The following is a 24,483-nucleotide window of genomic DNA, read 5'->3' as shown; positions in this document are numbered from 1 at the left end:
AAACAGAGCATTAAATAAACTGAGATGTATTGTTTCTTGTTTTCAGCTTTAAAGGTGAGCAGAGTCCAACGTGACAGTGATGGATATGAAGGCTGAGAGAGTAAGAAAGGACAAGTTAATGAGTTAGTGAGAGTATTCGTGTGCTCTTATGTTCACGTTTTATCACATTGTTTCTATTATCATGACTTTTCTTTATCTCTGCTGCATGCTGACCCCCTGCTGGTGCAGCTCAGATTCATATATCTGTTAAATAAAACGTCTCTGTTCAGTTTGCTGCAGCTTTAAACTCCATAAAATTCAGATTTCTGCTCCAATCTGCAGCTCAGTCCAGCCTCCAGGAGGATTTAATGCACGCATGTTGTTGTGTTAAACCAAAGCTTCCATTTCAATTAAGACTCGGTGTGTTAAGCTGATAAAAAACAGGGTTTATCTTGATTCTGCGCTGCAGCTAATGGGATTACTCGGTCCTGTTCTTTCACCGATGCAATTAAAACGCGGAGGCAATCCGCACGCACGCGCTCACAAAGGCTGCTTAATTGAATGCGTCTTCCAAGGAGCAATTAACGCGCAATAAATTATGAGACTTCATAATAAAACCCCTCTAATGGAGTGATTTGTGTGGTTCATTTGGCGAGGAGGTGGTTCTAGTAGGAAAAATACTGAGAAAGTTTTTAAAAATGGGATAATTTAATTTTGCGCGCAGAGAGGCAGAGGGTCTGGAGTTTTATTTGGCAGCTCTGTGGAGGGATGGGGGTGTTTTTTGTGTGTTGGGGGCAGGAGAGGGGGGTATGTGGAGTGTACCCCTCCCCTCTCCTCACTCTCTCTCCTCCTCCTGCTCCCCCGGCGGCTCTCAGACCATTGTTGTTGTGACTGCCGTCCGGAGAGCAGCGGAGTGCTGTAGGAGGGCTGGAGTGCTGAGGACGCAGCTCTGTGTCTCTGAGCGGTTCGAGGGAAGCGGACGGACGAGTCTGAGCTCCACGTTTCAGCAGCACAGCGCACATCTCACCGGGATAAACTCACCGAGGACAGGAGAAGTCGTAGAAGCGCTGCGTAAAGACGCGCGTAGAGAGTTATCCAAGAAGGACTCTGAGCGACCGGGCACGTTTTTCTGTCACCCGTTTCTTTCTCTCCTCATATCGGATCTTTTTCAACAATTTCAGAACAAAATTTACGACTTTGCCACCGGCGAAATCCGCTTTCCTCGCTCCCCTGTTGGGTTTTATTTCCTCCATGGATCTAGCGCTGTGAGCGGCCGGCTGCAGCGGACTTTGCCCCGGAGGATCGCAGCTCCTTCTGCCCTGGTCACCAGGAGAGCCCGACAGCTGTCGTTCATGTTGCAGGGGGCTGCGTTTGATGGATTTATAGGGTCGGCTTCGATTTCAGGAGGATACACGAACCCTGGAAGCCGCTCACAGCCCGCTTTTGTGGAGGATACAGCGGGGATCTCCAAATGAGGATTTCAATTTTCACTCAGATCTACCGGGACAAGGAGTGAGTTCACCCCCCTGGTTGGTGCCAGTTGTCGCTGCGAGGACAGACCCGGAGGAAAGGTGGGTGAGAACGGACTGAGACAGCTGGAGGTTCTTGGAGAGTTGTACTTTCATTCATTTTCAGCGGAGCCAGCGCGAGATCCCAACATTATCCATTCCTGAAAGCCTCGTATCGCGCATTTAAACCACCTTTTCATTCATATTCTGCGATTTTCTAGAAAACAGACGGCATTTCTAAACACAGAACAACTTAATTTCTACTTTCTTTCGCTGCTTGACCTTCCTGATTTACTGATTTGCGCCGTAAACCGGTGATTTAATGTACTTTTGCGCATTTTTTAAACCGGGATTTCGGTCAGGAAACGGCTGTGTTTTGCAATGCTCAGAGCCAAACAAGCCGCTTAGTAGACATTGAACCTTCCACATGGACTATTTGTCTGGAAAAGAGTGCTTGTGTCACTCAAAGCGGAGTTTGAAGACAGTGAAAATGTTTTTAAAGCAGTGATTTATTTCACTGATGTTTTTACGCACATTAAAGTCAAAGAAAATACATTTAAGAGACAAATCAATGGGTAGGGATGTGGTTTAATTTTAAGAAACGGAATGTATAAATTTAAATGAAATACCTGTATCTTATAAAAATCGATCTCTGGACGTGTCACACTTTCTGCTCACCTGATCGATTTTATTGATTGGTGGGTGCGCGCACACGTGTGATCGCTGCGACACAAATAGGAACATTCTCTCCTGCTTCTGGCAGCTCCGGGCTTCATTAGAACCTCCACGGGCTGTTGGAGTCTAACATTGCGTGGGGCTGATTTATTAAGCGTGAATTATTTGACAGAAAGGCGCAGTGACGCCCTTCCCTCCCATTTTTTAATATTTTTTTTTTAGACCTGAAAAAGCAGAATACAGTAGAAGTGTTTTGGCTCCAGCTGAAGGCGGCGGCGCGCCAGAAGAATTAACAGCAGCAGGAGAAAAAGTTTTCCAGTCCTTAATTGAGAAAGAATACGTTTCATTCAGCGAGCTGGTTCTTTAAACGGTGTGTGTGTGTGTGTGTGTGTGTGTGTGTGTGTGTGTGTGTGTGTGTGTGTGTGTGTGTGTGTGTGTGTGTGTGTGTGTGTGTGTGTGTGTGTGTGTGTGTGGGCGCGGCCTGCCTGCATGGAGCGCACGCACCAGGGTCTGGCGCCTGTGCGCAGTTGGCGCAGCTTTCAGCACAAGAATCAGCGCATTATTCCCTATAGGCTGTCAGAGTTTATAGTTTGTCTGCAGAGTGAGTTTGTGGCTTCAAATTTTATCCTTAATCACCCACAGTATCCTTAAAAAGAGAATATTGTGCTCTATATCATGTTTTAGATGCACTTTTAACTAGAGCAGGTAAACTTTTCTTGATGTTGAGCACGTTTCTTTAAGCTAAAAAGCATCAGATATGCATAGATTAGAGCAGAAACTTGCTAATTAATGGATTTGTACATCAATATAAATGATTCTGCTCATCTTTTGAGTGATCAGATGGGTTTTTTTCCAGCAAATATATCAAACTCAAACCCTAAATCCCCGTTTTAGCTTCATAATTGTGAGGATTTGCGGCTTTTCTTAGTCTTCCATAAAACTAAGCTGAATATTTTTTATAGTTCTGGACTGTTTTGTCCAATTAAAGCAACATTTTTGGATTTTATAGATTAAAAGGTAGCATATTTATCCTGGAAATACTGATTTGGCTGAACAGAAATGCCCTAATTTGCGGTATATTCCCTAAACTGTTGCATTATTATAGTTGCTTTAGTTCTTGAAGTGCATTTAATCACTGTTTGTTATCTAATGGTTCCTACATGTGCATGGAAATGAGCAGATCCTGCACATGATGCTCGTTTTCCCCTCCAGTCACCTGTTTGACTGTTTCCAGCCTCCTGAACCTGAAGCTGCATCGGCTGCAGGTCGAGTCGCGGCGCTGCTCCTTCAGATTCTGTAGCTTCCTGGCAAGTTTGGAGTGTTTTCCTAGTAAGAGCCCATTATCCCGGGACAGACTGAGCCCCGTCCACTGACAAACAGCAGGCAGCAGCAGCAGCAGGAGAGCCTGGACAATGTAACGCAGACGAACGGGACAGTTACAGGACATCTGCTTAAGAATACAGCTGCTCACAGTCAAACAGGCTCCCTCTCTCTTTTTTCTTTAAGCAATTTGGATGAACAATTGTTTGTGTTTCTTGCCATCTGGTTTGAAAGTGAAGGGAAAAGTTTGTGTCTTTAGCTGCTCCCCTCCTGCCAGATCTCCTCACAGAATCGGGTTTCTGACGGACAGATAACCGTCTGCCATGTGTTTGTTTGCTCCTGCAGGATCCAGATTTAGAGACTTTGTGGGTTTCTGGAGTCGCCAATGCCTGGGACCAGCGTGTGAGGCCCTCTCCAGGCTTCCAAACGTGTAATTTTTCCCCTTTTTCAACCACAAGACACACACGTCAGGTCTAGAAGATGGTGAGGATCTGCATGTTCTGCGTTCTGCTGCTCGGTGTGGTGGACAGAGTCACGTCCAGAGCCATCGAGGAGTTAAGAACTAAAGGTAAGACACCTGAAAGCACGCTGGTTTTCCCCCTTTTATCGGTTAGATGAGCTTCTGAGGGTCTGAGGTTTGCTGGTTTCTTCCAGCATTTGATCCGGGGCAGGACTCTGAGCACATTCAGTTCACGTGTTTCTGCAAATCTTTCAATCAGCCCACTTTCCCCTCTTAGAAAGATTAGGTTTCTCAGCAGCCCTGAACCCAGAGAGGAAGTGGAGGTGACAGCAGAAATGAGACAAGGGTCTGCAGTCGAGGAAGACGTGAAGAAGTCGGTGTTTTTGCTGCTGTAAACTGCGCTACCTGATCCGTCCGAGGCCCTGAGGCTCGGAAGTGTAAATCTGCCTGGCTGCGAGCCAGCTGGGGAGGACGAGGAGGGGGTGGCCGGCCGGTCGGGGCTGTTTCATTGAAGCTTTGCAAACAGACCCAAACACAATAAGGCGGCCACTGTCGGTTTAAAGATCCATCAGAATGTTTCTAATGAGTTAAGGCATAATCAGTCCTATTGTTCCGTACAGTCGGCGTCTCTCAGAGCAGAACCCGTGAGCTGGAGCTGCTTCTTCTTCTCCTGTCGTCGAGTAAATCAGCTCTTAAGTCAGATTAAAGGACTCCAGGATGACATTTTTGTGAGGATGTGTGGAGATTGATGAAAGACAAAGTGGCTTGTTGCCCCGGAGGCATCGTGCTCAGAGTCTTTTCCATCTTTGTGGCCCCACTTTGTACTGCGGGGCCATCGAGGCCAGCCGGGGCTTGTTGCTCAGACGAAGGGGGCTCCGAGGAAGCTCTCAGAGTAATTTAGAAGACGAGAAAGTGAAGAGACGAACCGAGGTTTAAAACAGAGAGCTTTAAGGTTGGAGAACGTGCAGGAGATTCAGTTCTTGGGATAATCTGGTCTCTGTGAGGAATGAAAACTGTAATGTTGCTCTGATTCCTGGATTGTAGAAGCAGTTTGATGGTTTAAAAGTCAGTATTTAACGACAAAGAATGATCCCGGGGACAAAGCTGTAGCAGGTTCCAGCTCCTCTGAGGGTGACTCCAGCTGAACGGAGGTCGCAAAGGTCGCGGCGACCCACAATGCACTGCTCTGGCTCCTGACAGGGCGACTGTATCCGCAGGGACACGACCAAAGAAAACAGTTCAAACTCAGACTGAAGAGGAAAGACGTTTCCTGCACACAGACTATTTTAGCCGGGTTTGCTCGACAGAAATCTTCTTTTCAAAGCTTTTATTAAGCTCCTTAAATAATTCTGTGGTTGTTTTCTGTCATGATGCTGATTTGATAACAGCTCTGAGTGGAGATAAATCACAGCACACTCCAGATAGAAGCAGACAGTTGATGTTCTTCTGCAGCTGATCTGATTTCCCACAGAGACGCTTATTTTCAGTCCAGTTATACAAAAGTGCAGCTTTTCTACATAAAGCCCATCAGATCTTTGTACAGAGCAAACAGGAAAGAACTATTTTACACCAATGATGCCAAAATTTAGGAATCCTGTTTGTTAAATAAAGCAGAGAACCTGGATGTGTAGCAGCAGCTTTTAGAAACATTAAAAAGCATAAAGAAAGTTTTGTTTTGTGCTGAATAAAGCTGCTTGGTTCCTGTGGTGAGCTCTGCTAACGTGAAATTACAACCGTGTCTCTGTGCAGCCGCCTCACCTGATGGATTTGTGTAACTCTGGTTGACTTGGAGGCGTTCTGGAGCTTTCTGTGAATAAAACCGAGCCGGTATGAAATGCACATCGGAGGGATGCATGAAGGTCTGCTGATTGTGAGGCTGTGCTGCTGCCAGCCCCACCGGCCGGCTGGCTGGCTGGCTCGCACCACCCGAGCGGTTTGTTTGTGTTGTGTTGTGTTGTGTTTGCCCCCTCGCCTCTGGGTGACAATTCACACTCTGCCTCGAGTTCAACTCCGGGGCACCGTCCCTGTCTCTGCAAGTTCATTAGCGTGGCTGCAGTGTGTGCGGTTCACATTTCTACTGCGCTAAAGTTTGCTCCATTTCATGAAAATACTGTCAGCCTTTAGGACTAAATGTTTGCATGAAGACCAGCTGCAGAGATGTTCCTTTTAATTTGTTTTCCTCTTGGCCGCTTTAGCCCGATCACCGTTTCTGATTTTCCACTTGCAGGGCTGTAGTGTGTGTTTGCTGCTGAAAGCGTTACCTGCCTGTACTCTGAGTGATTAGAAAAAAAGGCAGCACTTCACTCCGACAAGGGAACAGATTGCCTTTTCACTAAGCGCTTGCAGGAAGCAATCAGACAGAAAATTGCCCTGGAAAATTGTTCGTTCTGAGTGACTGAGCAGTGAGCGAGGTCCTCGGCCAGGCAGCACATATGCTCCAACAAGTGAGTGGGCGAGCACAAAAATGGGCGAGTGACCCACTGAAGGGACGGCACTGTGGCTGACGGTGACACCATAGTAGCTGGGTTATCAGGGCACTCTATCACCGGCTCCTGGAAGCATTAAATGTCAGCGTTTGTTTAGGAACATGGTGCTCTTCTGTAGCTGGACCTGTCAGAGGTAAACTGAAACCACCAGGATTTGGTTTGACAATTTTCTCTCGTTCACTCGGGTGCGTTGAGACCACGATGGTTTGCAGCAGTTTATTCTGAGACTGTAGACTCCCTTATTCTGTAGAAAAGCTGCACTCTGACACCTGGAGTCTGGTTGAGAAGTTCTTCATTTTCAAGACACATATCAAAGTTTCTGCACGATTCTCTGTCTTCCTCTTCAGATCTTCGGGTCTCCAGGCCTCTAATAGTTCCTGGTTACCCAGAAAACACCACGGCGGTGGTGGGAGGTCAGGCCAAGCTGGTGTGTAAAGTCCACAGGCCGGCGTCCACCAAGGTTCAGTGGCTGAAGACCGAGTCTGAAGGTCCAGAACAGAGGCAGGGAGGACCGCCTCGCCTCAGGGCTCTGACGGTGAGATAAAACCTGCAGAGGGACACCAGCAGAACGCTGCTTTTTGATTTAGTTCTTTTCATGTTAAAGAGACGATGAAATAACCTCTCCTCTGTGCAGGCCCTGCAGAGCAACGGGTCCAAAGTGAACACGCTCCATCTGTCCAACATCACTCTGGAGGATGCAGGAGAATACATCTGTATGGCTGAGAGCATCCACACAGGGCAGACGGTGCAGGACATGCAGTCAGCCTGGCTGGAGGTGCTGCCTGGTGAGACATGCTGCATGTATTAGGTGGTTTTCTGCCATTCAGAGGAAGTTTATCAGAAAATTACATCCAAACTTCTTCCTCTGAACCCTTAAACCTCACAGAAGTTTTGAAAGGCAAATAGTGTTTTAAAAAACACCATTTATCAGAGCTAGAAAGTATCAAAACAGAAAGAATCATTGGAGTTTTTAAAGTAATCACGCATGATGTGCAGTTCTCTCAGGAAAGAATAATAATAATACATTTTATTTATAGGTGCCTTTCAGAGCACCCAGAGACACCGTACAAAGTAAACAGACTTAAAACAGATTCAAATAATCAACAAAAAATGTAAAGATGTAAAGAATTTAAAAGAAGGAAATTTAGCAGTTTCTAAAACAACAAAAGAAGAAAGAGGAAGGAAGTCAAAGCAGAGGAAAATCAACCAAGTCTGAGCTTAAAACAGTATGTTTCCATTCAAATGATTTTATTCTACAAGCCTCATGAAAAAAAAATGCCAAAAAAAAAAAATCAATCACTCCAACTACATTCTGTAAAATACAAAAAATTCTGTGCTCCTTAACGTAACCAAGAAGTTAAAAATGACCGAGCTGTGATAAACAGTTACATGAGAAAAATTCAGAGACTTTTCAGATGAACTGCAGGCAGTGTTTACATAGAACAGATAGAAGATGAGCATGGGAACATTTAGAGACCTTAAGAACAAAATAAAACATAAAGAAAAAGTGATATAAAGAGGAGAAAGTTGTCAGCAAGCTATTAGAAGGTACATTCAGCACAGTAAAATGTCTTAATGTGCTGAAAGTGGGAAAACTGAACATCTGTAGAGGTTTTAAACATATAAATAGTAAAATACATGTAGAGTCGCTATTTTATCAGTGTTGGTAACACCTGTGGACACTTAAATTTATAATATTTATATGTTTTAACATGTTAAAATTCAATAAAATGGCACAAAATACATGACAAGTTTTATCTAAATCTTAACATACTGCTTTCAAAATAACTGCAGAAACTACCTGAGGTTCAGAGAATTAAACATGTATTTACTGTGTTATTGTTTTTAAACCACCGCTTCTCCTTTCCACAGGTACCATCATCTCCCAGACGGTGGACCTGACCGCTGCTGAAATCCCCTCAGGTAACTCCAGAGCCGTAAACCGTTTAAGGTGCTTTTAATGTTTGGTAGCTTAAGTGCTGACAATTGCACTGTTTCTCATGAACTTAAAATAACTGAGAATGTGACGACGATCCAGCAACAGTTTGTTTAAACCAGGAGGTGTTGAATTCATTTTAGTTCAGGGGCAACATTCAGCCCAGTTTGACCAGTAAAATCACAGAATAATAAACCCATAAACAACCACAACTCCAAACCTTTCTTTTGTTTTAGTGCAAAAAATGTCTTGATGTCACTAAAATGTCCAAAAACGAGAAACAAAATGACAAAAGTCAGACCAAAACAACAAAAACAAGACAAAATATTACAAAAATGTGACACAAAATGACAAAACTGAGATGAACAACGTGAAGCAAAACCAAAAAGAGACAAAAAAATCAGACAAAAAAGTTACAAAGTGCCAAAAAACGGGATAAATGACAAAAACGAGACAAAAAATGACACAAATAAATGATGGAAAATAGACGAAAAAACACAAGCGAGACAAAAAGGAAAACAGAAAACAAGAAAAACATGAGACAAACGACAAAAATCAGACAAAAACAAGACCAAATATTACAAAAATAAGACACAAAACAGCAATAGAACAATCTAGTATTTTACTTTATGATCCAAACAACTTGTCATGGTCTGGAAATTATTTTAAATTTATAGTTTTATGAATTTACAATCTGCAGTTAATGTCTTCTCTGTAATTTTTACACTTTGAGGACCAGATTGGACCCTCTGGAGGACCACTTTTGGCCCACGGCTCTCATGTTGGACACCCTTGATTTAAACTGAATCATTTGGGTGTCTGTGATGTTAAACGATAAAAGCTGCTGGTGCTGGTGTGGTGGCCATCTGTGTGGGCTCACAACTCAACATCCTCCTCTTCTCCTCCCCTCGCTCACTTAGATCTCCAGTGAACCTTCACCTCCCCTCAGATTTACTCTCCGTCCGCTGTCACGTCCCTACATGTTCATTAGCCTCTCCTCCCTGCTCCTTCTCCTCCCTTCAGCATTAGCTAGATCGCTCTCAGTCCCACAGTAATCCACGCAGGAACAAAAAGATGAAGAGGAGGAGGAGGAGGGCCGGGTCAGTAGGGCCCTCTGGTCTCCATGGTGATTTCATTGTGCTGGTGTGTATGCTGGGATGGGAGATAATGTGGCCGAGGAGCTGAAGGTCAGAGTTGAGTGAGGTTTAGGCGACTGGGCAGCCTGACGTGGCTGTAGCCGAGGAAAAGCAAACGCGCTGAAACACCATTTCTGCTTCTGACAGATGTTCTCGAAGACCTGAATGAAGACACCACGGAGCATCTTCTGTTAGAACCGGGAAACGTCCTGAAGCTGCGCTGTGACATGAGCAGCCGGCCCGGCATGGCGGTCAACTGGTACAAGGAGGGAGTCCGGGTTCTGCCGACGCCTCGCATCCAGATGCGCGGAGCCGTCATGGAGATCACAGACGTCACGTACGAGGATTCAGGCGTTTATGTCTGCGTTCTCCGAGGAACCAAAGAGCCTGTGAGGAACTTCACCATCGCTGTGGCAGGTGAGGGCACAAACACTGTAGCTTTAGGGCTTTAAACCCAAACAGGTTCTGGGTGTTTTATTTATGCTCCTGTCATGTTTAGAGTCCTGCACCTCTATGGAAAAAGCAGAAACATGGCTAAAAGTTATGAGAACTCAACCTTGTCTCAGATTAACAAAACTATAATGCCACAAAATTTACACTACCGTTCTAAAGTTTGTCATCATCCAGACAATTCCATGTTTTCCAGTAAAACTCCCACTTTTATCCTTGTGCTAACATAACATAACATCAATGAGCCTTTCAGCACCATTAGCTAACACAATGTAGCATTAGAACACAGGAGTGATGGTTGCTGGAAATGTTCCTCTGTACCCCTATGGAGATATTCCATTAAACATCACCGTTTCCAGCTACAATAGTCATTTACCACATTAACTATGTCTATGTTACAGGCGAAATTAGAATCCAGGCAGTTTTTAAATCCGCCTAGACAGAATTAGAATTTTGATTTCACCTAGGCGAGATTGAAATTTGAAGGGTTTTGAATATGATATGCTCTGTTAATGTAATTATTTGTTTTCCCTAACATTATGTACCTTGAAATTTGGTTTTAGATAAATGGTAAATAATTACTTTAGAAGTAATGTCAACTTTTGTCCTCAAAACTTGGCAAAATAAGCAGAGAAAAAATTATGTTGTCAAAGTAGTTTCTGGGTTGTTTTTTCATATACTGTATACCATAATCCTGTTAGAGGGTTAGGGTTATTCTTTCTAATATGCAGGCTATTGATATATCAAAATTGAAATCTTTACAACAACCATGGTAGGGTTAGGGTTAAAAATTCTAATTCTGCCTAGGCGGATTCTAAATCTGCCTGGATTCTAATTTGGCCTGTGACATATACACTGGATTTATCATTCATTTAATGGTATCTTCATAGAAAAAAAACTGCATTTCTTTCGAAAATAAGGACATTTCTAAGTGACTCCAAACTTTTGAATGGTAGTGTATAAAAACTAACATTGAATTTATTTAATTCCATTTTTAACTAAAGTTGAAAAACCTGGAACCAACGTGTACGACATTTTCCCCACAGGTCGGATCAGTACTGTAAGAATACGGTGGCTGACCAAACACCGCCTTCAGTTCATCCAATAAAGTCCCTGATTTTTTGTCACATGACTGTTGGTTGCAGCTGACTCACCAGTCTTCCTGGTTGTGCAGAGAAGTGCAGAATTTTTTGTTGTTTTACAAAATCTGGTTACAGAAAACCCTTTATTTTTGACAGATTTTTGATTCATACAGGGATGTGGATGAAATACGACAATGCAAGCTTAGATTTGGTCAAGCTGGTAGATGATTAGTTCAAGGACTGTTGGAAAATTTAAATATCAGACAATTTCTTTCTGTTTTTGCAATTTCTACCTCTGAATTGTGGAATTTTGGTGTTTACTTTTTTAAGATGCCTTTCAAACTCACGAGTAGGCTTTGGGGTTCAAACTTAATGTACCAAATATCAGACGGGTCTTCATTTTTGTGTCGTGCTCTCAGATTCGTTGGGGTCTGGCGACGATGACGAGGACAACGGCTTGGAGGACTCATCCACTGAGATTGAAAACGACCAAGTTTACCTCTCCAGAGGTGGGTTAGTTGTTTGATTCCTAGGTGCAACAAGTCAACCTCCACGTTATATCCAAACGCTGATGACACTAACGGCTCATTGGCTGGTCTTTGGCTCCTCAGGTCCTTACTGGACTCACACCCAGCGCATGGAGAAGAAGCTGTACGCCGTTCCTGCCGGCAACACGGTGAAGTTCCGCTGCCCGGCGATGGGAAGCCCCATGCCGACCATCCGATGGCTCAAAAACGGACGTGAATTCAGAGGAGAGCATCGCATCGGAGGCATCAAGGTGAGGATTCAGTGGTTTGTGCTTCTCTGCTCTCCTGCTGATCGAGCGTCCGTTCATGCTGATGTTGTTTTGTGTTTCCAGCTGAGACACCAGCACTGGAGCCTGGTGATGGAGAGCGTGGTGCCCTCAGACAGAGGAAACTACACCTGCGTGGTGGAGAACAAATATGGCTCCATCGCTCACAGCTATGTCCTGGACGTCCTGGGTAAGACTCAAAATAGAACTTCTATAAAACTACAAAACATCCTGCGAGCGCTCAGAGCAGAAGAGTCAGAATTTAATGTGATAGATACGAGCATCAGCAAGACAGAAGTGGTCTTTAAGCCTACGCTGCGATGCTTTTTAACCCTCGTGTCGTCCTGCGGGTCAAATTGACCCGTTTTAAAGTTTGAAAATGTGGAAAAAAGATATATTTTCACAGTGTAACATCTGATGTTCACATTTTCAACATTTTTGGGACATTTTTGAACATTTTTTGGTGGGGAAAAAAGAAATGTTAAAAAAAACTTTCTTTGAGAACATTCACAAAAAAAATCAGCCAAAATCCAGTGAATTTCGCCGGATTTTGGTTGATTTTTTGTGAATGTTCTCAAAGAAAATATTAGAAGTTTTACTGATATGTATGTGATCACTTTAGACATTTTTAGGACTTTTTTGGGGAAGATTTTTACTATTTTTTTGAAAATATGTACAAGATGCTTCTTGCCAAATTAGTTTTTTTTTAAATAAAACTTTTATGGGAATCTTTTAAGGAATTATTGGAACTTTCAGAAATTTGGTTAAATTTTTTTGCTGAATTTTTGGATGTTTTTTAGACAAGGAAACAGTATTTTTTGGTGCCTGTAAATGAAGACAACAGGACGGTTAATCTGGCCGCAGCAGTCAGAGCACTACTAGTTAGAACTTGTTGAATAAGTAGAAAGTAAAAGCCCCGGTCTGAAGGAGGGATAACCGAGGGGGTGAACAGAAGGTGACGGGACGCCTGGCGTTGGCGGTGGTGGGCAGGAAGTGGACGGTCAGATGTCCGATCCGGTTTTCTACCTGACCTGTGACAAGAGATGGAGGACGGCTGCGGTTTGTTTGTTCATTTGTTGGCTGTCTGTCCACGGCGGGGTCAGTTTCCGTCCTCGCTGACGCAGGGAGACGACTAACGAGACAACTAACGAGATCAGAGAGCGACAATGACCACAGATCAAAGCCAGCAGCCACAAAGAGGCATGCTAATGGAGCCCATTCTCATCCCAAAATGACATTTCCTGGTCGTCTGCCAGCAGGGAAACACATTAAAGGTGACAGTGGCAATTGCTGCCCGTTTGTTTACAAAGCAGTCATGTGTGTCGGATGTTAAATATCTGGAAGTTATCGGCTCACTGTGATTCCTGTTAAAAGGAGTGATTCTCTGAGGCAACAGAGTTAAACCAGTGGAAAAGTTCAAGTTAAACTCTGTCTGCATGTCCCTGGATCACCTTTGAACCCCTGAGAAGATCTCTGCCTGGTTCCTCTGGAGTTTAGTGAAATCTTTCGGTCTGATTCTCTGCTCACTTTCCTCATGTCTTCTGTGATTTCTTCCCATTGCAGAGCGATCGCCCCACCGGCCCATCCTGCAGGCCGGTCTGCCCGCCAACACCACGGCGGTGGTCGGCAGCGACGTCCAGTTCCACTGTAAAGTTTACAGCGACGCTCAGCCGCACATTCAGTGGCTGAAGCACATCCAGAGGAACGGCAGCCGCTACGGTCCTGATGGGACGCCATACGTCCAGGTTCTGAAGGTTGGTTTGATCACTAACATCACGGTTTATCCTCTTTTATTAACATCCACCGCTCAGGCAGATGAAGAACTCAGTCATGTACGGTTCAATCGGACAAACAATCGCTTAACTGTGTCCTACACTAGAAAAAAATCCAGAAAAAACAACAATGTTGTGGCAGCTGGGCAGCTAACAACCCCAAAATACAGTAAGATAATGTGGGAAAAACATAAACATAAAAATACAGTAATTTTCTATCATTAAAATCTAGTTTTTAGCCTTAATTTTTTTTGAGATTTTGTTTATTTTTTTGTCTTTTTACCATTTAATGAATAATATTTACATGTGTAAGCACAATGAAATGCTAAAATTAGATAATAATGTCGACCTAGATCGGTCGAAACTGTATGTTGACGGATTGAATATGCTTACAAGTTTTATACAATGATGAAAACACGTTTATTTAGCATTTTTGTAGTGAAAACGTCTGTAGTTAAACAAGATATTTCCCATTTGACTACCAAAGCAACGTAAAATGACAGATTCAGTACTAATCCGTCAATCTGCTCGCTAATTTCAGAAGTATATTTATACTATTAAACTTAAATCTGAATGAAAAGGAAAGTAACAACAAATTTGTCCTTTTATGTAATACATCCCCACCTAGAAACGGACATTTTACAGCTTTGAGTTGTTGTTTTACATTAGAAATGTTTCTTAATTGCAGTTTTTTTTTCATATTGCAAAACTAAAAAGAATTATTCCATAAAATTACAGCCTTTTCATTACAGCATAGTTCTGTTTTTTTAATGTTTTTGCATTTTGTGTTGTGCAGACCGGCAGTCTGAACATGTCGGAGGTGGAGGTGCTCTACCTGTCCAAGGTCACCATGGACGACGCAGGAGAGTACACCTGTCTGGCTGGAAACTCCATCGGCTTTGCCCACCAGTCCGCCTGGCTCACCGTGATTTCAGGTAAAGGAGGAGCTGGAGGCAACGTGACCGTGGTTCAAGGACTTTTACTTGTTCTGTGTGCTTTACCTTTGCCCACTAGACACTGAGATGTTGTTTGAATGGTTGTGGTAAAATCTAAAAATCTCTCCCCCCGTTCGTGCAGAGGAGGAAGCAGCAGACGGGATGGACACTATGGAGACCAAATACACCGACATCATCATCTACGCCTGCGGGTTCCTGGCTTTGATCATGGCCATCGTCATCGTGGTGTTGTGCCGGATGCAGGTCCATCCGAGGAGGGAGCCGTTTGACGCCCTCCCTGTGCAGAAGCTCTCCAAGTTCCCTCTGCGCAGACAGGTATGGCTTCACTAATCACAGGACGGTCTGTTGGAATCATCCGACCACGAGGCTGCTCGCTAATTCCTCCTTTTGTCTTCCTTCAGTACTCGGTGGAGTCCAACTCGTCAGGGAAGTCCAGTGCGTCTCTGATGAGAGTCGCTCGCCTCTCGTCCAGCTGTTCTCCGATGCTGGCCGGAGTCATGGAGTTTGAGCTTCCGTACGACCCGGACTGGGAGTTTCCTCGAGAGAAGTAAGTCATCTGCCGACCAGAATCACTTCTTAAAGTTATTTTTTGGCTTTTATTGGATAGGTGCAGTTAAGATGCAGAAAGGAAAGTAGGGGAAGAGATGCAGTAAAGGGCAGTGAGCAGGAATCGAACCCAGGCTGCTGTGTTGAGGACGAGCTAGTTCATGGGTGGGCTACACAGTGGTGTACTGGTTAAGACTTTCGTCTTGCAGCAAGAAGATCCCCAGTTCAAATCCCGGCCTGGGCCTGGGATCTTTCTGCATGGAGTTTGCATGTTCTCCCTGTGCATGCGTGGGTTTTCTCCGGGTACTCCGGCTTCCTCCCACAGTCCAAAAACATACTGAGGTTAATTGGTTACTCTAAATTGTCCGTAGGTGTGAATGTGAGTGTGATTGTGTGTCTGTATATGTAGCCCTGTGACAGACTGGTGACCTGTCCAGGGTGTCCCCTGCCTTCACTCAAGTCAGCTGGGATAGACTCCAGCCCCCTGTGACCCTAGTGAGGATAAAGCGGTGTATAGAGAATGGATGGATGGATGGACAGTTCATGGGTCGCCCACGCAACCAGTGGAACTATCCAGACAGCCCAAAACCAGAACCACTCCATTTACAAAGATGTAGATGATATTCTGGATTGATCCTGACAGTTAATATTGTAACAAACGATGTGAGTTTTGAAATGTTGAGCCTCTGCACCACTAAAAACTCCTGCCCCTTGCAGAGAGAGTGTTTCTTCACTGAGTTTAGTTTGGCAGCTGGGATCAGGACCCGTTTAAACTCTGTAGCTTTCGCATCATGTGGGGACCTAAAAAGGAAACAAGCCCGCAACCCATTTTTGGCTCCGTCCAACCTATGGTTTAAGAAAACCAGAGCCCCAAATTATGGATTTGTACAGTTTTCATTTAGACGTACTTATTTTCACTAACTCCCGCTTGTTCTCTGTGTGTAGTTTAACGTTGGGCAAACCTCTGGGAGAAGGCTGCTTCGGTCAGGTGGTCAGAGCTGAAGCCTACGGCATCAACAAGGACTCTCCTGAACAGGCCACCACCGTGGCTGTGAAGATGCTCAAAGGTAGGAAACGACGCAAGAAGACCTCATGATGTCTGCTTGTTTTTGTGAAAAAGTCTAAACATTAATTTCCCCTCAGATGATGCCACAGACAAAGATCTGGCAGACCTGATCTCAGAGATGGAGCTGATGAAGGTGATGGACAAACACAAGAACATCATCAACCTGCTGGGAGTCTGCACACAGGACGGTGAGTCACCTTTAATGTGACCAGAAAACATCTTAGAAACCGCTTCAGCTGTGATGGTCCCAAACCTGGAGGCTAAAGCAGCAACAGAAACGTCTCCGTCCTTCATCCTGTCTGTCTCCCCTCCAGGTCCTCTGTATGTGCTGGTGGAATATGCCTCCAAAGGCAGTCTGAGGGAGTACCTGCGCGCCCGGCGACCTCCAGGGATGGATTACACCTTTGATGTGACCAAAGTGCCCGAGGAGCAGCTCACCTTCAAAGACCTGCTGTCCTGCGCCTACCAGGTGGCCCGAGGGATGGAGTACCTGGCCTCCAAGAGGGTATGTTGGCTTTAAAGGGTGGAAACAGGAGATCTGAGGGGTTGTAAATCTTCTCCGCAAGCATTTCATGCAAGCTGAAGAAGAACGGAAGCTTTTTAGTGTGATAATGTGGCTCATTTAGCTTCAGTTTGGTGGTTTAATGATGCAATTTTGAGAAACTTGTCAGCTGATAAACAAAAAATTATCATCAAGGGAACTTTTACATAGCAAGATTCGACTGCATGAGAATAGTTACACATATTAATCTCTCTTCATGAGATTATTTTACTTTTGTGTTGCTTATTTTAAAAAAGAAAACAGTCTTAAATCCCAGGATCTCTCATGCTAAGAAGTTAGAGTCAACTGATGATTTCCAGTCAATATATTAGAATATTTAAATATTGTATGCACACATCAACAGCAGAAAGAAAGATGATTGTCTTTTAGAAATCATTCTGAACGACAAAAACGAAGGTTCAAGGAGGAAAACGGAGAGTAGAATCAAATCCAGTTCCTGAATGTAAGTGAAAACTGACAACGCTGGATTTTTAATTGATGGAGAAACACATATTTTCCATCAACAATTCAACAGTTTACTTGCTTGTCGTCAGATTAATTACAGGAAGTTTTGCGGTGTGATTGTGTGGCTCATTTAGTTTAACTTTGGTGGTTTATTTATACATTCTTTGGGAAACTGATTAACAAAGCTGTTGAAGCTTTTAGGAGACTTTTAGATGGTAATCTTCAGCTCCATGAAGGTATTTACACATCAAACATCCCTGTGGTGTAATCCATGAAATGAAAGCAGGATAGTAGCACATTCTGGGCGTAATCTAAGAAGTCTGGTTTAGACTGAGAGGAAAGTGTGATTAGGGTTGAGTTCCGTCTCATAAATCATTGTATTCGGGCACTTGGCCTTCAGATTGATGAGTCTGGTCCAGACTGTGGATGGCAACACCAGCTGTTCCTCCCCTCTTTCTCTTTCCTCTGTCTGTCCCCTTTCTTTTTCTGCTCCCCCCTCCCCGACCCCCGTGTTTCTGCTCCTTTTATTTTCCCAGCATGCATTCTGTTTGTGTGCTTCTTATCAACACGTCTCTTTGTCTGCCAGCCGGTGTCTCAGACGGGCATTCCTGAGCAGAAAGCCGCCGCAGCTTCGGCCCTGTTTACTCTCCTCCATCCGTCTGTCCGTCCCTTCGTCGCAGGGCTTTGTCCTTTTTAGCGCCGCCATAAATCTGTTAGCAAACAGGCAGCAGAGCCATCGTCTGGGTGTAGGCATCAGGTTTCTGGCTCTACGGCCTCCTAAGAATGCAGGAGCCTGAAACTAACCCTCCATTATGGGGAGACCCGCAAACCAAGAATGGTTCATTTCGCACGTCCCCACAAATCCCACGTCTATTTCGAATGAAAACCAAAATAAACTTAATGACATCCATTCAATGTGGGCAAACACTGCTTTCTTTTTTCCTCCCAAAAGGGTTGTTTTTTTTTTCTTAAAACTCCAGGATTTCTATATAAAGACATTATATTTTTGTGGAGTTCACAGAAATGAGGCAGTGTGTGTGTTGATTTTAGACTCCTGAGTCTTTTCGTTTTTGGAGAAAAGCTGCAGTGAATCATTTCTGCCTCCCCTACCTCCGTGTTTTTACACGACGCCTCCAAACCACAGCCTGGATCACACAGGAGCATGTCGTGTCACAAGTCTAAATTCAAAAGAGCGCTTCATGCATATAAAAACTTGGACAATAAAAATGTAGTTTAATCTTCTTGTTAAATGTATGCTTAGCAGCGTCAAAAACAACATAAAAATGAAAAGAAAGAGGCAACGTGTTCCATAAAAAACAATTCTTGCAGCAAATTCCTCATTAAACCTCTGGAGCTAGAAGCTAAATAAACCTTCCTAATCTGGAGAGCCGGCAGCTGGCCTGGAGCTCATGTTGGTTTTTGTCAGTCTTTTAATTCCCTCTGTGCTCCTTCTGCAGTGCATCCACAGAGATCTGGCAGCCAGGAACGTCCTGGTGACGGAGGACAATGTGATGAAGATCGCTGACTTCGGCCTGGCCAGAGGAGTTCACCAGATCGACTACTACAAGAAAAATACCAGCGTGAGTGACGGTTCAGAGCAGCTTACTTTCAGGAATTCAGTCCTATAACCTTCCAGTAGAGAAATCTGCAGCTGCATTCCTGCTTTTCTTTTGATTTTCTACCATTAAGAAGTTAAATATTGTAATCTAACGGCGCATTTGATCCAATATCATCAGAATTAGATGCTGTAAATTCTGTATCTGACCTCTCAAGGATAAATTATGTTCGTATACGAAGAAACCCTCACTAGTCCTGCCTGGAAACACATCTGCCCCTCAGCCAGTCTCCTCCTTCCTGGCTCCTTTCACAGCTTTTAATACTCCTCAAGACAGATGTCTGATGTTTCCCTCTGATTGGCAGCAGGCTTAATGGGACGTAATTAGAAAAGAGTGGATGAGGAGGGAGGAAGGGGGAGGATCAGGAGGGAGAAATGTGAGGGCACCGGGCGACTGAGGGTGAGAATTTGGTATAAAAATCCTTCAGTTTTCTAAACGTGTCGGTGTTTGTTCTGTAGGGTCGGCTGCCGGTGAAGTGGATGGCACCTGAAGCTTTGTTTGACAGAATCTACACACACCAGAGCGACGTGTAAGTTCAACTTTTCATACATAAAATGTTTGTTAAGTCAAAAAACTGCGCTAACTTATCAGTCCGGCCTCTTTTTATGTCGTGTTCAAACTTTAAACACCTCATGTAGCTAAAATCAACTCAAAACTCCTTGAACACTTTGCTGTATTTCTCTGTTTCTTTGCTATCGTCCTCATATACCAATTTATTCCAAAGAAAACCAAAGCAAGACCTGAAAAGCCTCGTTTTTGTGTCTCCTTTGTGGGCTCAGGTGGTCGTTCGGTGTGCTGATGTGGGAGATTTTCACGTTGGGTGGTTCGCCGTACCCCGGAATTCCCGTTGAGGAACTTTACAAGCTGCTGAAGGAAGGACATCGCATGGACAGACCCTCCAACTGCACACATGAGCTGTAAGCAGGAAATCTTCTCTTTTATTCTCCACTCTTAGCGACCATTCCTGTTTATGTTACGAAGCATTACAGTGGACAAACGGCACAAATAGGGGAACCCATGTGGGGAGAGACCAAACCAGACTAGTCGTCACATCTCTTACAAAACCCAGTTTTCTGCATCTTTTCCAAAGCTAAATGACTTCAACACTGTCCAGAATGGAAGCAGGAAGCAGGATAGTACCACCTTTATGAACGTCTGGCTGTTTACTGTTGAATTCTGTCTCATAAGTCATTATATTTGGGCACTTCACCTTCAGATTGATGAATCTCGGTGAGGAGAGACAAGATCACAGTCTGATATTTTGTTTTTTTTTTAAAGCTAGTCATTAGATCTCTTACAAAACCCAATTTTCTGCATATTTTCCGAAGCCAAATGACTTAAACATTGGTCAGAATGGAAGCAGGAAGCAGGATAGTACCACCTTTATGAACGTCTGGCTGATTACTGTTGAGTTCTGTCTCATAAATTGTGATATTTGGCCTCTTGGTCTTCAAATTGATGAATCCCAGTGAGGAGAGACAAGCTCACAGTCTGCTATTTTGTTTATTTTGAAAGCTAGTCATCATATCTCTCATAAAACCCGTCTTTCCTCATCTTTTCCAAAGCCAACCGACATAAACATTGGTCTTATTGCGTATTATATCGATTCCTGAAGTCATTTCGTGTTTTTCTCTCCGTAGCTACATGATGATGCGTGAGTGCTGGCATGCTGTTTCCACCCAGAGGCCGACCTTCAAGCAGCTGGTGGAGGAGCTGGACCGAGTGCTGCTGTCCATCTCTGACGAGGTGGGCTTCAAAACACAAACACAACACGCTAACGTATGCAGCCGCTATGAATATGCTGCACACACGTTTCCACCGACAATCTGTTGCCCAGATGTCCTGATTCCTGAGCTCATAAACTCCCAAGCAGCAAAATCAAACCGTGTTGGGCTGAGTGTGTTTTATACTGATGCAGATGGCTCAGCAGTGATTAAAATGCAGAAAGGTAAAGTTGAACAATCTTTAAATCAACCTAAAGCTGTTTAGAGAGTATCTGTGTGTGCTGACCCGGTGGTCTGAGTCGATGATGGCAGCGTTTCTCCACATCTGCATCTCTTCTGCTGCGGACGCCTTTCAAAGAACTGCATGTTCAATAGCAGCCTTTGAGAAGAGGCCAGATTCAATTTTCACTGCTGTTTACTGCCAATTTTACAAACATTTAAACGTGGATCAGTTTCCTCTTGTTGCAAAACGTCTCCAGCCAGCTTCTCTCTGATCTCTGAACTTCCTCTCTTCCCCTCAGTACTTGGACCTGTCGACGCCCTTCGAGCAGTACTCCCCGTCATGTGAGGACACGTCCAGCTCCTGCTCCTCCGACAACGACTCCGTTTTCACCCACGATGCCTTGTCCACCGACCCCTGCCTCCTCGGCTACCAGGACGTTCGCTCTCGGATAGACGTGAAGGCGGCTCTCCGATAGACACGCAAACGATAGAGTGGAAACACGCCGCCTTGGACTTTAACACATCCGCTGGTGGACACCGTGAAGGTCCACCGCTGCAACGTTAAGTTAAAGGTTGTGTCCTCGTGATGTTTCCATTGGACCTCCAGTCAAAGCCCTTAGAGATAGCTAGGCATTTATACACGCATACATGAACACATACACAGAGCACCGAGGCCACTGGGCTTCGTCACACGATGGAGGTTTGAAGAAAAACGCTTCGTCGTGAGCAGAAGAAAAGAGGACAAACTAAACACGGTACTTCAGACTATCAGCTCTGACTCTGTGCCCGAGAACAGTTGGAAAAACCGCGGCACGAATCTCAACAGAAGATCCTGGTACTCGAAAACGCCTTCAAGTGCTTTCTTTGATCGACGGACAATGATCTCCTACCGCAAAACCCCAAACCGGGGCTCGAAACCTCGGCTCATAAAGACATTTTACCAGAAACAAACAAACAAAAAAAGATTTATTTTGCTATGATAAAAAATAAGAAACTGATTGTTAAATATAAATCTCTCTATATAAGATTATTTTACTTTTGTGTTGCTTATTTAAAAAAGAAAACGGTCTTAAATCTCAGGATCTCTCAAGCTAAGAAGTTGCTGTAACGGCAGCAAAGTGCCTGAACCGATGATTTCCTGTGAATATATTAGAATATTAAAAATATTGTATGTACATATCGACAGCAGAAAGAAAGACGATTGCCTTTTATAAATTATTCTGAATGACACGAAAAAAAATGAAGGTTACAGGAGGCAAACGGAGAGAGGAATTAAATCAAGTGCCAAACCTTTTACGGCTGTCTTCATGTTCAGGTTTCTTTCCAGAATGATTAATTTTTACCCAGTGAGCTATTGGTGTCCCGAATGTAAATGAAAAGTGACGACATGGAAATGGAGTTGATGGAGAAACACACATTTTCCATCAACAAGTCAACAAAATGACAGATTCTGCCTTTTGACATGGCTTTAGAACTTGGGAAATTTTGGAATGAAACCCTCCGTTTGTTGTCTGGTTCCAAGAAATTGATTTATTGTTAAATACCACAGGGAGCCCAGTTATTGTTGTTGTTGCTGGAGAAAGACTACAGAGGTTTGTTGATCAAGCTGCAACACATTACAGAATTGGTTTAGATCAGATCTCAGAGCCTGAAGGTTACGAGACGGACTTGTTTACTGGTGAGCAGCGTTTCGTGGTTCTCCGGTCTTTGGCTATGTTCACACTGCAGGCGAAAGTGACCCAAATATGATTTTTTTGCCCTTATGCGACCTGTATCTGATCTTTTCATGACAGTCTGAACGACACAGATCCGATTTTTTCAAATGCGACCCAGGCCACTTGGATATGTGGTCAATTCCGATACGTATCGGATCTTTTGCCATGCGACTTCAGTCTGAACGGCCAGGTCACATTTATCCGACCTATACGCCATTGGTACACGACAAACGTCACTATTCTGCGTCTTCGGGCTGCCGGAGACGTGTGTCTTGCTGTGAGTGTTAAAAAACAGGCGCTCACATATGTAGGTAAAGGTCGCCCTTATCATTCTAAAATTCTGAATGAAGTCTGCAACTGTGAAGCCTCTCACATCACTATCCCACCACTCCTGGCTGTGACTCTGCACCCACACAGTTCTCTGGACAGACGTTGCTGCCACTGCCCCACAAAACACCAGGGAAAAATCCTGGCTCTCTTCCTTCTTGACCTTCTCCTTAAAACGATTAAGTTATAAATATGCTGGCTCCAGCTGCACAACAATTTTAAAATGGCCAGACATGCTCTACTGTTAGCGTCCATGTTTACTTCCCTAAACACGGAACACGCTCTCTGCGTGTCGTTGTTGTGTCCTCTTCTGCGCATGCGGGACACTTTTGGGTCGTGTGAGGTTCACACAGGAGACCACATACAAGTCATATTTAATTGGAAATGTGAACGAACTCACAAAAAAATCGGAATTGAGCATTAAGCCCTGCAGTCTGAACGTAGCCTTTGTCGCGGTGGGACTGGACCCACGGTTTAGCATGAGGACTCTGTGGGGAGCTGGCCCAAGCCCACTGCCACTGCTGACAAGGAGAGGAAGACCGGGAGGCGGGGAGGAGGGGGGACACTGCATGTGAAAGCCTGTGTGATTGATTTCAAATAGAGGAGGAGGGGGAGGGAGCCTCCTTTGTCTGGCGGTAACCCTTCACCCAGCCCAATCTGTTGGCGAGGGGTCCTCAGGTCCGCAGCCTGGCCGGACAATGAAAGCTTTGCCGGCTTAATGGGTGTGACTGCGGACCAGAGGGAGTGTTGGGGGTGGCGGTGTGGGTATGGCTTGGGCTTGTGTGCAAATGAAGAGGCTCTTATTATGGTAATGGCTCCTCTTCTCTCCCAAACGTCCCTATCTTTATCCCCACAGCCACCATCTTTTAAATTACAAATCCTTATTCAGATTCGCCGCTGCCACCAGCACCAGCTGTAGGCTATTCCCCACCGGGGTAAAATGCCAACTGAGTCCCAGTCTGCCTCCTGAATCCCACCAACAATTGAGACACAAACAGAACAACGGCTGACAGTCAGGTGGAAAGAGATCAAACTGTATGATGGGAAAATGGAGGGTTTCATTCCTGGCTTCATCCGGCAGTCGTGTGTTTGTAGAGAAAACCACCGTCTGGTCCGTTCACCTCGTTTGTCTGCATGTTCTGTCGTCAGTTTTCCATTTACATCCACAAAGAGTCCAAACACATTTTCATTTTTAACATTCCAGCTATCTGCTCTTCTCCCAGATACCAACTGTAAACAATCACAGCGTTCTTAAGCATTTCCTCAAGAGAATTATTTTAGAAATATCTAATTTATTTGTTTATTGTTTTGTTTTTATATGAAATAAAGTATAATTTAAAATAAAGCAGCTTTGTGTCCTCGTCTGTGTTGTTTGATGGATCTGACAGCGGGTTGGTTTTGTTGTTATGATTTATTTTGATGTTTTTTTTAAACCAACAAACCCAGAAATGCAGTGAGCAGTTTTAGTCTCCTCGGCTGGTTTCAGTGGATAATTAGCAGCCAGAGGAGGCTCGTCAGCTCGTCTGGTTCACCTGTGGTCTCAGCTTATAAAGGTCACACGTCCACTCGCTGCTCTTCTTTCCCTTCAGCTCAGAACTTCTCTGCACCAGCATGTCTGAGCTTCACACTTTATCCCACGCGTTGTTTTAGTTCCCAACTTCAGTCCTAATAAGTTAAAGCAAACTTGAATCAACTGGAATCGCCCACG

At 44.3% G+C, this 24,483-nt stretch overlaps 1 protein-coding gene across 1 annotated transcript; it reads left to right on the top strand.

Moving 5' to 3' along the window:
* Positions 1-849: 849 nt before the first annotated feature.
* On the top strand, positions 850-24,120 carry fgfr4 (fibroblast growth factor receptor 4). The gene is made up of 21 exons (XM_022195067.2): positions 850-1,550; positions 3,828-4,050; positions 6,776-6,963; positions 7,063-7,213; positions 8,301-8,351; positions 9,648-9,917; positions 11,452-11,541; positions 11,644-11,810; positions 11,892-12,015; positions 13,389-13,579; positions 14,394-14,532; positions 14,675-14,868; positions 14,955-15,100; positions 16,045-16,166; positions 16,243-16,353; positions 16,480-16,670; positions 18,629-18,751; positions 19,246-19,316; positions 19,567-19,704; positions 20,428-20,533; positions 21,033-24,120. Exons 2-21 carry the CDS (start codon positions 3,963-3,965, stop codon positions 21,207-21,209), a joined length of 2,838 nt encoding a protein of 945 aa, XP_022050759.1. The 5' UTR covers positions 850-1,550; positions 3,828-3,962; the 3' UTR covers positions 21,210-24,120.
* Positions 24,121-24,483: the final 363 nt, after the last annotated feature.

Source organism: Acanthochromis polyacanthus, chromosome 17, assembly GCF_021347895.1.
Source record: "Acanthochromis polyacanthus isolate Apoly-LR-REF ecotype Palm Island chromosome 17, KAUST_Apoly_ChrSc, whole genome shotgun sequence".
Taxonomy (NCBI): domain Eukaryota; kingdom Metazoa; phylum Chordata; class Actinopteri; family Pomacentridae; genus Acanthochromis; species Acanthochromis polyacanthus.
Note: the sequence above shows the minus strand (reverse complement) of the source record. Positions and strands in the feature narration are given on the sequence as shown.

Excerpts from the sequence above, each read along its gene's own strand:
- fgfr4 (XM_022195067.2), top strand. The coding sequence starts at position 3,963 with ATGGTGAGGATCTGCATGTTCTGCGTTCTGCTGCTCGGTGTGGTGGAC. Across the intron at positions 6,964-7,062 it reads CTCGCCTCAGGGCTCTGACG|GCCCTGCAGAGCAACGGGTC; the intron begins GTGAGATAAAAC and ends TCCTCTGTGCAG. Across the intron at positions 19,705-20,427 it reads TCCAACTGCACACATGAGCT|CTACATGATGATGCGTGAGT; the intron begins GTAAGCAGGAAA and ends TTCTCTCCGTAG.